At 39.3% G+C, this 13,402-nt stretch overlaps 1 protein-coding gene across 1 annotated transcript in view; it reads left to right on the plus strand.

Moving 5' to 3' along the window:
• AATF (apoptosis antagonizing transcription factor) overlaps window positions 1-13,402 on the plus strand; it is a 111,757-nt gene that overhangs the window by 73,852 nt on the left and 24,503 nt on the right. The window contains exons 10-11 of the mRNA XM_069602781.1: window positions 1,787-1,867; window positions 11,638-11,709. Coding sequence (XP_069458882.1) covers window positions 1,787-1,867; window positions 11,638-11,709 — 153 coding nt within the window. The remainder of the gene's footprint in view (window positions 1-1,786; window positions 1,868-11,637; window positions 11,710-13,402) is intronic.

A 13,402-nucleotide genomic window follows, 5' to 3' on the forward strand; every position in this document is an offset into this window, starting at 1 on the left:
TTCCAGGCTTTCTCTGCCTTGGCCAGGGCTCAATTTCTGGTTGGGGAACTGAGATCCTGTAAGCTGTGTGACGTGGCCACCAAAAAAAAGTTAAGCATGATAACAAGAGTAGACAAAGTGATGGAAATTGTTTCCTCTACATTGCCATAACTTGAATGACAGTTTGATTAAGAGATTACCAAATACCTACCTGTAAAGTGTTTATTTTAGGGTTTGTTTCACAAAGTCCATTTTAAGCTCTTTGCATTGAAATTAGATCTGTATCAGTCTCTGATCAGTGGATAAAAATGTGTGCTCTCAGCTGTCAGGACCTGGCACTGGGCACAACCTGTTTCTCGGTCTGTGAGTCTGCTCTCATTTAGACCTCTGCCCCTTCAGTGAAAGCTGCTGCACAATTAGAAGTAGAACTCGGCAGCATTGCCTAGATGTCAGGGTAGGATGGAACACAGTGAAGGAAGACCCCTGTGCATATGCTTCATCCTGTGGTTGGAAAACAAAAAAGGACATTTAAAGTGCTACCTAATGAATAGTGTACATTTAAATAGCCATGAGCCGTAACTTGCAAGAGCATAAATGGAAACCAAAGCTGCAGGTGTCAGAATGGGATTCTGGGGAAGAGCAGCATTCTGAGAGATCACAAGGAAAAATTTGTGCTGATGGAATAATTTTATGTGAGTAAAACCTTTGAATTTTAGGATAGGATGTTAATATTTTATATATCACTGGAATGCTATAGAGAGCTGTTCACTATAAATTTAATGTGATTGAGCAAATTGCATTTAAGTGGTGATTATATTGTACATCTATCTGACTTTACAATAAAATAGATTATGGTAATTAAGATTATATTAAGATTACAGTAATTGGATTTCCCTAGATTTTTTTTTTTTGATGTTGAACTTTCATTTCAGTCAGGTAAGATGACCAACTGCTGCTGTTTCTCCGTTCCCCACCCCCCACATTTTGTTCATATAAGCAATTTATGAAGATTTTCTTAGCCCAGTATCCTTTATTTGAAAAATGAATTTCTTTTAATTTAAAATGACTTGCTGAATATATGACTCTTGTTTGGATCCTGATTCAAACAAACTAACTGTAAAATTGAGACAATCTGGAAAATTCAAAGACTGACTGAATATTTGGTAGTTAACTTTTCTTCGGTGTGACAGTGGTATTGAGATTATTTGGGGGCTCCTGGTATCGAGATTATTTTGGAGGGGGAAGGGAAAGCCCTTTACCTTTCAGCAACACATTCTGAAATAATGTAGCTGAAATGAAAATTAAATAAAATGACTATAAAACTAGTATCAATAGCAGATAATTCTTAACACTTAGAAAAAATGGAAAGCACAAGGAAAAGCAGCTGAGTATTGACAATGGGAAAATTAGATTTAAAGAATTCGCATGTTCAGACCAAACAGCAGGTGCAATCTTAGTCATAGAATGGGCTGTGCAACTTAACATCAACAGCAAACCCAAGCAGCTACACTCAGTTTGATGGGTTTCCCTGCAGACTGGTAGATTTAGCGCTTGGCACAGTAACTCCACATACTAAGGAGCATTGTTCACCAGATCTGCTGGAGAATTTCCTAGCTGCCATTTGTTTTTTGACCATTGCACAAATCCTCTTCAATCGATTAGTCGCTTGGCCCCAGTCTGTCTTGAGGAGCTTGGTGTACGTTGAATGATTTCCTTATGCAGTGTTGTTAGTGAGAAAAATTCTGATTTGTCAACACATGTAACTATTTCTATTGATGATGCATAACATCACTTGTGAATTTCCCAGGCAATGGCTTGCAATCCAGAAGCTACGAAGCAAAATCCACAAGAAAGTAGATAGAAAAGCCAGCAAAGGAAGGAAACTTCGGTGAGTTACTTTTTAGAACAAATGTTAACATTGTGTGTTGTTACTTCTTCTTTTGAATGTTGGCTATGACTTTTTTTTCTATTCTTATGATTCTGTTTTTAAGGAGCAGAAAAATCACTAGAGCAATATTTGAGACTTCTTTGAGATTCAGTTTTTCTTACTCTGAAATGGAAAGTGTTAGTTACTTTTTGTGCTACTGCTGTGAATGAATAGGTTGAATAATATTTGTATTTCCCTGAAAGAGACATAATCGAAAAAGAAGACAAGAGAATTGAAATTGCCTTAGTTTTGAAAGGACTTCCCTGGTGGCTCAGATGGTAAAGCGTCTGTCTACAATGCGGGAGACCAGGGTTCGAGCCCTGGGTTGGGAAGATCCCCTAGAGAAGGAAATGGCAATCCACTCCAGTACTATCGCCTGGAAAATCCCATGGACAGAGGAGCCTGGTAGGCTACAGTCTGTGGGGTCGCAAAGAGTTGGACATGACTGAGCGACTTCACTTTCACTTTCACTTTAGTTTTGAAAAATGATTTCCTATTACAATGTAAAAATTGTGCTTTGTAGTCTTATTTAAGCAGAATTATATTGGTCCATTTTCATGATGCCATACATGTTCCTAGTATGCTAAAAAGATAAAAAATGAAGGCTTCCAGAGATTGTTAACACTGTGCTTTAATGAGATGAGGAGTGGAACTTTTATGAGAATACAGAAACATATCTGAGTGGAGGAGAGCCCTCAAACCTGTGAGCCCTTGAAAGTCTTAAAAAGAATGGGAACAAAGAAGGAACCAGAGTAGAAGTGACATTGCTGTGCTTTCAGACTGAGATTCCTTGTAACTATTTTTATATATTACATAATATCACTCACACAAGGCCTCAGTGTCGAAGAAACTACTTGTAATTCAAGTGCACATTGAAAAAAAAATCTTAAACTCATTGTGTTAGGCCAGTTTTAGGCAGATAGCTAATCCCACATTTTTGTTAGAGCCTGCCTGTCATTAAAATTATTTCTGGACAAATGTGGATCTATCTCATTTTTAAGTATCTTCAGAGAAGCAGATTCCACTACTTTAATTAACCTGTTTTAGTATTTAACAGAACTCATCAGGAAATGCTTATTTTTCTTTAAGTTTGAAGAAGTGCAAAGCAGCTTTTCATTATCTTTTGACTGAAAGTCACTTTTCTTAAATCTCAGGTTAAATTGTTACAATTTGTTTAACCTTTTTCATGTGCCGAAGTTTCCAAACCTTTCTGCTTCTCCCAAGTTTGTTATCAATCTACCTACCAGTTAAGAGCATGGACTCAAGAGCCAGACTCCCTAAGTCTGAATCCCACCTTTGACACCAATTAGTAGTTACTCTGAGCAAGACCCTTAAACTCTCTGTTCTAGTTTCTTCATCTGTAGAATGGGGTTGATAATAGTACCAGACTTGTAGGGTTGCTACAGGGATTAAATGAGTACATGTACGTACCGCTTTTAGACTAGCACCAGGAACACAGCATGCGGAAGGGCAGGGCAGCCCACTCCAGTGTTCTTGTTGAAGAATCCCATAGACAGTGGAGCCTGGCGGGCTGTAGTCCATGGGGCCACACAGAGTTGGATACGACTGAGCGACTCACACAGTACCACAACGGGGACATAGCAAGCACTATGTGTGTTTTTGCCATTATTCCTATTATTGTTACTGTTGTTATCCCAAGACTGCATCAGTCTCCTACTGGGATGTTCGTTTACTTGCTCACTCACCTGTGTGCCTCACAGAGGCACCTGTCTCTTCTGTATCCCCATCCCTGATAGGATTTAAAGAAGAATGTTACTACTAGTACTTTATAATTGATCAGGCTGAATAAATACCTGTTCTTTAATTTTGAGATTAGACTTTTCTCCAATAGTGCACTTTTAAAATTGGAACTTTGAAGAAGACATACACTCTATGTATGCTATCACTTTCATGTGGAATCTAAGAAATAAAACGAATGTACATGACAAAACAGAAACAGGCTCACAGAGAGAACAAATTAGTGGCTACCAGTGGAGAGAAGGAGGGGTGAGATGGGGATATGGGGATTAAAAGACAGACTACTGTGTGCAAAATAAAATGGCAGCAAGGATAAATTGAACGGCACAGGGAAATATAGCCATTATTTTATAATCACTTTAAATGGAGTATAATCTATAAAAATATTGAATCACAGTGTTGTATATCTGGAACTAATACAATGTTGTAGATCAACTATACTTCTAGTTAATTAATTAATAGCTCTGTGAGGCTTTAAATGTTCTCTCGAGGGAGGAGCCCAGGATTTCAGTCAGGAGACTGGCTTTGTCTGGCTGTATGATGTTGGTTGCTCTTTATTCTCTGAGCCTCACTTTACTCATTTAATAAGTTGAAATACTAATCCCTGTATGTGTATGTGTGTGAGAGAGAGTCAGTTGTGTCCAACTCTCTGTGATCCCATGGACTGTAGCTCTCCAGGCTCCTCTGTCCATGGAGTTCTCCAGGCAAGAATACTGAAGTGGGTCGCCATGCCCTTCTCCAGGGGATCGTCCTGATCCAGAGATCAAACCTGGGTTTCCCACATTGCAGGCTCTTTACTTACTGTCTGAGCCACCAAGGAAGCCTAATTTGGTTTGAGGGATGGATTTGATTTGAGGATTCAAATAATGTGTATATGTCTAGTACATAATAAACATTTGAAAGTGTTAGAGTCTTTGATTTCTCTTGTGTTTACCTATTGGCATTGCTGTTGCAAATATATGCTCTTCAAAAGAATTGAAAAGAGCAAAAGATGTTTTTTCTACATTACTGTATTTTTGTGAGTTTTAAAGCTGCTAGGGCAAATATCTATAATTGTGTGTCCCTTGAGGGCAAGAATTGTGCTGATTTTTTTCAAGTTAATTCCAACCTTATTGCCTACTGTAGTGCCTCACAGACATGTTTTCGGATGATCGTGACAGTAAAATTAACCCGCTTATCAAGTAAGACTTTCTGTGAGATGCAGCATTCACACTTGACACTGAGCAGACCAGGAAGAGTTAGCCTATGGAAAGGCCAAAAAGAATAATGTTTGCCAAACACAGTCTTGAGAATATCCCCGTCTGTTTTGGGAACCAAAGTTCATTTGTTTTGGCAGACTTGAAGTAAATATGAGGGAATAACAGGAGGTGAGACTGTGTGAATGAGTGGGTGCTAAATCGTGGTCATACTCGACATTTGGACTTTACTCTGTGGACTGTAGCAAGTCATTGAGAAACAAGGAAGCCTGAGCACCTGTCAGAGATTGGAGCAGTGCATCACAGCTAGCTGCACTATGGGGCCTTAGATCGGATCCTGGAAAGACAGAGGACAGTGGGACAAAAAATGGGTGACACTGAATAAGGCCTGTGGTTTAGGTAATGGACTGTACAGGTGTTAATTTCCTAATTTTGATAATTACGTTGGTGTAAGTTGTTAGCATTCGAGGAAACTAGGTGAAGGTGTACATGAACTCTGCACTACTTTGGTAACTTTCCCGTAAGTCTGCAATTATAGCACAGCACAAGAAGTAAGAGGAAAAGTGATAAATAAGGTCACGTGCTTTGAACTGTGTTGCAGTTCCATCACCTGTATTCATCGAGGCTCTCTTTGTGACCATGACCATGTGGGATGTGGTCAGAATCAGTGATGTTCATATATAGCAATAACGACAACTAACATTTATAAAACTCTCTCTGTCGGGCACTGCAGAGCAGTTTACATGCAGAAGTGGAAAAGACACATCCTCCGATGCTAAAATGTTCAGGTTTGAAATCTGACTCTTGCACTGACTGGCCTTGAGACCCCTTGGGCAAGTCACTTAACATCTCTCTGTGCTTCAGTTTCCTCATCTGTCAAGCCAGTATGATAATAGAAGGCACATTCCATAGGACTGTCATGCAGATTGAAATTAGCTAACTCATGTAAAGTACTTCAGATAAGTGACTCACCCACTGTTACAGAGCTAGTAATCATGAATGTAGATTTAAGCTAATTGGTCTGATTCTAGAGTCCACGTCTAACCTGTGGCTCTTGAGTTGTTTCTGTGGCTAGGACTTAGGAGGCACCGACATGATATCTAGGCTACGTTAGAACTCTGCTGTGAAGGTTTTAACAAAGGGCCTAGGCTAGATGAGAATAGGTTTAGTTGCTCAGTCGTGTCCAAGACTCTTGCAGCCCCATGGACTGTAGCCTGTGAGGCTCCTCTGTCCATGGGATTCTCCAGGCAAGATTACTGGAGTGGGTTGCCATTTCCTTCTCCAGGATAGATGAGAATACATGTCGTAAATAACTTCCTTTAAATTAGACCTCCAGAAGAGCTGGTGGTGTGCCAGCTGTCATCACTGGTACTAGGTTCCACCATGGGCAGGCTTTGCTCTTTGTTTGTGGTTCAGTACAGACGCTCAGTCGTGTCCGACTCTTTGTGACCCCATGAATCACAGCACACCAGGCCTCCCTGTCCATCACCAACTCCCGGAGTTCACTCAGACTCATGTCCATTGAGTCGGTGATGCCATCCAGCCATCTCATCCTTTTGTCCCCTTCTCCTCCTGCCCCCAATCCCTCCCAGTATCAGCGTCTTTTCCAATGAGTCAGCTCTTTGCTTGAGGTGGCCAAAGTATTGGAGTTTCTGCCTCAGCATCAGTCCTTCCAATGAACACTCAGGACTGATCTCCTTTAGGATGGATTGGTTGGACCTCCTTGCAGTCCAAGGGACTCTCAAGAGTCTTCTCCAACACCACAGTTCAAAAGCATCAGTCTTCGGCACTTAGCCTTCTTCACAGTCCAACTCTCGAATCCACACATGACCACAGGAAAAACCATAGCCTTGATTAGACAGACCTTAGTCAGCAAAGTTGGAGAAGGCAATGGCACCCCACTCCAGTACTCTTGCCTGAAAAATCCCATGGATGGAGGAGCCTGGTGGGCTGCAGTCCATGGGGTCGTGAAGAGTCCGGCACGACTGAGCAACTTCACTTTCACTTTTCAGTTTCATGCATTGGAAAAGGAAATGGAAACCCACTTCCATTGTTCTTGCCTGGAGAATCCCAGGGATGGAGAGTAGGACACGACTAAAGCGACTTAGCAGCAGCAGCAGCAGTCGGCAAAGTAATGTCTTTGCTTTTGAATATGCTATCTAGGTTGGTCATGACTTTTCTTCCAAAGAGTAAGCGTCTTTTAATTTCGTGGCTGCAGTCACCATCTGCAGTGATTTTGGAGCCCCCTAAAATGAAGTCTGACACTCTTTCCCCATCTATTTTCCATGAAGTGATGGGACTGGATGCCATGATCTTCGTTTTCTGAATGTTGAGCTTTAAGCCAACTTTTTCACTCTCTTCTTTCAGTTTCATCAAGAGGCTTTTTAGTTCCTCTTCACTTTCTGCCATAAGGGTGGTATGTTTGTGGTAGGGTTGGAAAAAAAAGAAATACCATAGCAAAGGTGAACATGGCCTTGTGGAAACATTAATTTCAATGATAGCAGGTCAGTGGCATCACCCTGGTCAGATTGGTTGTTAGCAGTTTGCTAGTTGGATGCTAGAAAATAACATTAAAAAAAAGGAAATATGCTGGGTTTTGGAAATAATTATGATTATTAATTCCCAGTATTTTACTCAGCATTATCTGTAAGTGGATTTGATCCTGATTTAAGCAGAATCTTAATGTAAATGAATTAAAGTCTCAGGCCTTTAATAATGAAATGTCATACTGTGTTTTGTGTTTGTGTGTTCTTCTGCAACAAAATTATATTTATTCCTTCTTAATATGGTTGGTAATTTTAATACTAAAACATGCATCCATCCTCAGCACTGAGATGAGGTAAAAATGCATTGTATTAAATCATCTTTAATCTGATTACTACTTAAAAGCCTGTCCTTCACCATGCAGTTACTAGTTATTGAATATATTGTATTAAAGTATAAAGGTATTCCACAGAGCAGTGCCATCCAATAAAAAGTACCTTTACATGTGTAATTTTTTAAATTTTCTTTTAATTGGAAGGTAATTGCTTTGCAGTGTTGTGTTGGTTTCTTCCGTGTATAGGATGAATCAGCTATCAACATACCCATGATTGTAATACCCCTTCCCGCCCCGCCCCCCCAGGTCATCGCAGAGCCACAGGCTGAACTCCTCTGTTATACAGGGGCTTTGCCTGGCTGTCTCTCTCACGCCTTGTGATGCGTATGTTTCAGGGCTGCTCTCTCAGTCTGTCCCACCCTCTCCTTCCCTGGCTGTGTCCACGAGCCCATTCTCTCTTAAGTCTGGACTCTTACTCCTGCCCTGCAAATAGGTTCCTCAGTTACATGTATAATTTTAAATGTTCTAGTAGCTGCAATTAAAAAGGGGGGAAAAGAAATAAGTGTACTTAAGTAATAATACATTTCATTTAGCCCAATATCTAGCTTATAGTATTTTAACAGTTTGTTGTTTTAAAATTATTCGTGATATATTTTACATTTTTTCCATCTGAAATTTTCAAAATCTGGTGCACATTTCCAGTGTTCAGTAAGCCTCCTGTGGCCAATGACTCCTGGATCAGACAACGCAACTATTGGGTATAGTTCATAGTCTTTGTCTAGACAGTGAATTAAACCTGTCTTTGGACATAGCCAAAAATAGTTCTCATTTTTTCAGATGAAAACTGAAGTTTGGTGAAGCCTAAAAGACATTAAAGGGCTTCCCTGGTGGCTCAGATGGTAAAGAATCTGCCTACAATGTGGGAGATGTGGGTTCGATCCCTGGTTTGGGAAGGTCCCCTGGAGGAGGGCATGGCAACCTAGAATGGATAAGCAACAAGATCCTACTGTATACCACAGGGAACTCTATTCAATACCCTGTGATAAACCATTATGGAAAAGTATATGAAAAAAAATGTGTGTGTGTATATATATCAGTTCAGTTCAGTCACTCAGTCATGTCCAACTCTTGGCGACCCCATGGACTGCAGCGTGCCAGGCTTCACTACCCATTACCAACTCTGGTAGCTTGCTCAGACTCATGTCCATCCAGTCAGTGATGTCATCCAACTATCTCATGCTCTGTCATCCCCTTCTCCTGCTTTCAATCTTTCCCAGCATCAGGTCTTTTCCAGTGAGCCAGTTCTTCACATCAGGTGGCCAAAAAATTGGAGCCCCACCCTTGGCATCAGTCCTTCCAATGAATATTCAGGACTGATTTCCTTTAGTTTGATCTGATCTCCTTGCAGTCCAAGGACTCTCAAGAGTCTTTTCCAGCACCAGAGTTCAAAAACATCAATTCTTTGGCGCTCAGCTTTCTGTACGGTCCAACTCTCATATCCATACAAAGCTATAGCTTTGACTTGACGGACCTTTGTCGGCAAAGTAATGTCTCTGTTTTTTAATATGCTGACTAGGTTGGTAGTAGCTTTTCTTTCAAGAAGCAAGCGTCTTTTAATCTCATGGCTACAGTCACCATCAGCAGTGATTATGGAGCCGAAGAAAATAAAGTCTGTTACTGTTTCCATTGTTTGCCCGTCTGTTTGCCATGAAGTAATGGGTCAGGATGCCATGATGTAATGGGTCAGGATGCCATGATGCTCATTTTTTGAATGTGGAGTTTTAAGGCAGCTTTTTCACTCTCCTCTTTCACCTTCATCAGGAGGCTCTGAGTTACTCTTCGCTTTCTGCCATAAGGGTGGTGTCATCTGCATATCTGAAGTTATTGATATTTCTCTCAGCAATCTTGATTCCATCTTGTGCTTCATCCAGGCATTTCGCATGATGTACTCTGCATATAAGTTAAATACACACACATGTGTGTATATATATATACACACACACACACTGAATCACTTCGTTATACAGCAGAAATTAGCAAAACTTTGTAAATCAATTATGCTTCAATAAAATAAAGAAAAGAATCTTCACTTTAGCACTGTTTATAATGCTTTTTTAAGGGGGTGAAGTCACTCAGTCATGTCCAACTCTTTGCGACCCCATGGACTGTAGCCTACCAGGCTCCTCTGTCGATGGGATTTTCCAGGCATTAGTACTGGAGTAGATTGCCATTTCCTTCTCCAGGGGATCTTCCCAACCCAGGGATCGAACCCGGGTCTCCCACGTTGTAGACAGACGCTTAACCATCTGAGCCACCAGGGAAGTATAAGGGGGAAGACTGTATAAATGCTTATCAATAGGAGGTTTAGTAAATTACAATATATTGACGCAACAGAATATTCTGGAACTATTAAAAAGAATACAGTATGACATAGTGGAAAAATGCATGATGCATGAGCATGTGAAAATATATTGTTTATATTTGTCTTATATATGGAGAATGCTATAGGCAAACTTAATTAACAGTGATTATTTCTAGAGATTACAGGGGACTTGTCAGTTCTTTCTGTATTTCTGAATTTGTAATTATATATTACTTTTTATAATTAGGAGGTAATGGGCATAAAGGAAGTATGATGAACAGAGATTTTGTTTTTGCGTCTTATAAGAAGTGAAAAATTGGAAACAATACGACTGTTCAGAAATATGAAAATATATTTATAGTACTTCTTGGAATTTTGTATACAGCTATGGAGATACAATGCTAAGTGGAAGAAAAGAGTAGGAAATTGTGTTGTGTGGATTACTATGTAAAATGAACATAATTAACCAAAATATTAATAATATTAATAAATATTTGTAACAGTCCTTCTGTAGATGAAAGAATATGTATGCATTTTTTGTGTACTTAGTTGGTTTTCCAAATTTTCTGTAATGGATTTATGCTTTTTTCTATTACTCTTGTAATGGGAAAAATCTTATCACTATTAGTCTTTAAAATTCATTTTTTAAAGATTGAAATTTGGGAGGCTTGGCTATTTGGTGGTAGAGAATCAAATTCTTTGATGTGGGTAAAAATGTTTTTTAAATGGTGAAACATTACACATATGTTATATCATTTTTGTGTGGATAGTATTTTGCCCAAGAAGAGGTGTTTTTTTTTTGGTTAGAATTTTATATGACATGTCCTACAGCCTCTTCTTTTTTAAATAGAAGGGGATACCTTCTTTGAATTCTCTTAGCTCTAATTTGGTGTGTGTAATGTCAAATATTTATTCAGCCTTCTTCACCAGAGGATCTCAAAGCACTTTGTATAAAAATACCTCTTTTTTTCTACTGGTGGGAGATGGAATTGACACAACTTCAATTTTTATAACACCTTGACTGAAAATGTAGGGAGTAGACGCTTTACGTAGCAGTTGTAGGCCTTAGTTTAAGAAGGGTGAAATGAAAGGTCTGGTGGAACTGGTGAATGAAGGTGATTCCAGAAGCCTTTTCTGACTCCGGGAACCAGTGCTAGTGAGTGATGAGGTGTTCCATTTGGATGGTACGCCACTGCCTCTGCTCCCAACTGAAAAATGATCAGGATATATGCAGAGAAGGGGACAATGGGGTAATCCGGTCCTCACCACCTCTTGTCTGGAGTGATGTTTAAGGCTTAGTGTATTGCTTCAGGGCACAAATGTGTGCCCTTTTTTGGGTCATGAGATAATGGAGTTGTGTAGAACTACTGTCATTTACAATGTGCCCTTATCAGACTTTTCTCCTATAACACTGTTACAGGAGAATAGGGTTTTTATGGTTATGAGTGGCACATGCCTAGAAATTATTCCCTGTTCCACTCTGGAGCCGGATGTTCTTGCGATCATGTGGAGTTTGTTACCTCATAGAATGTGTTTCCTTTTCTAGGTTAATAGTTACTAATGTTGCTGCCTGTTTTTTTTTTCCTACTTTGTTTAGGTTTCATGTGCTTAGCAAGCTGCTGAGCTTCATGGCACCTATTGACCATACCACAATGAATGATGATGCCAGGTGAGTAATAGATTAATTATATGTCTCAAATGGCTTCATGAAAGCCCAGTATTGACCTGTACTAAAGCCTGTCGCCCTCTCCGTTTCTTCTTATCAGTTAACCATTTGTCATCGGCATCACTGAAAGGGTCCTTGTAACATCTCTTCACTCCCATAGTTACTGTAAAACCAAAACAAAATTTTTGTAAATCTCAGTGCTGTCTCTGGTGGGTTTTTGTTTTTGCTGTTTTGTTTTTAACATTAGCCACCTGCTTTGGACATCTGAGCTCTTCCTCTAGATAGATGGGCTGGGACAGTGCACACACACTTGCTCCATGTGTTTGGGATTTTATGTATATGTTCTCCTTTTAAAAATGGGTGTAGAGCTTGCTCTAGGGATGTGCATTATGTCTTGTTTGTTCAGAGTACTGTTGAGAATTTGGGGGTTTTTTTGAGCATTTTTTACAAAAGAAGTACATGCTCATTTTGCAAACTGGAAACGTGTATGCAAAAGTATACTCATAATTTAGAGATAATTAAAGAATTATCCATTTTTAAAGAATCATTCCTTCTATATTTATTAGTTGGCATTCTACTACAACATAATATTTTTATAATAATACTTATCTAGCCATATCTCTTCTCTTATTTACATTCATTTATATCAATATGGACTCATGCTTTCCTATTTTATTCAGTTAGTTAGAATCTGTTGTTGTCGTTATTTATTTTGGTTTGTCTCAGATTAATAGAAGTCCCTTCAAGCTGGTTTCATCTTTTTGAGATATCCCCACTTATTCTTTGAGTACTTTTTACTTTCCACCACAGCAAGGTATTCTAGGCTCATCTCACATTTTCCCATTTCCAGTCCTGGAATCACTCTTTCTCCAAGGAATGCTGACTGTTTTTAATGGAGTATGGTTTTTAGAAACCAAGTTCTAGGCGCTGAGATGCTCATTATTCTAGGCATCATTGTTTCTAGGTTCTGTCAGTGTGCGGAGATAGGACGAGTGTGCACACACACGCACCACACACACACGCACCACGTACACACGCACAGGACATACACACGCACCACATACACACGCACCACATACACACGCACCACATACACACACGCACCACATACACACGCACCACATACACACACGCACCACATACACACGCACAGGACATTACCACTTTTAACATCTGAGGGCATTTCCTTTCAGTCTTTATGGTTTCCCTTTCAGTATGTTCTTGTTTTTCTTTTTATGTAATTACAATTATATTCTACTCTTGTGATCTTTTTATTTAAATATTTTGCATACTCTGACCATTTAGTATCATTAAAATTATTCAAAAATTTAAGTGACTACGTAATATCTATTTTAGCCATCTGCTAATTTTTGGAAATTTAAATTGTTTTAAATTATCATTGTTGTAATGCTGTGATAGACGTTTTAAAACATAAATCTTTACCAAGTGATATTATTGGTCATAATGTAGGCACATGTGGATTTTGCCAGCTTTATCCCTCAAGCTGTACTTAGCCTTTTTATTTGAGAGTATTTAGTTTACTACTAAACTCCGTCAGATTTCCTCCCCTTGAAAAGTAGTAGATATGCAGGTTTAGTTGAACACAATGGTGATTAATTTTTTTGTTTGCTTTTGTCCTGATTACAAAACAGCTTATGGATGATTCTGAGTGAATTTATACTCACATCTTTGTGAC

Source organism: Ovis canadensis, chromosome 11 (assembly GCF_042477335.2).
Source record: "Ovis canadensis isolate MfBH-ARS-UI-01 breed Bighorn chromosome 11, ARS-UI_OviCan_v2, whole genome shotgun sequence".
In the NCBI taxonomy this organism is placed as follows: Eukaryota; Metazoa; Chordata; class Mammalia; order Artiodactyla; family Bovidae; genus Ovis; species Ovis canadensis.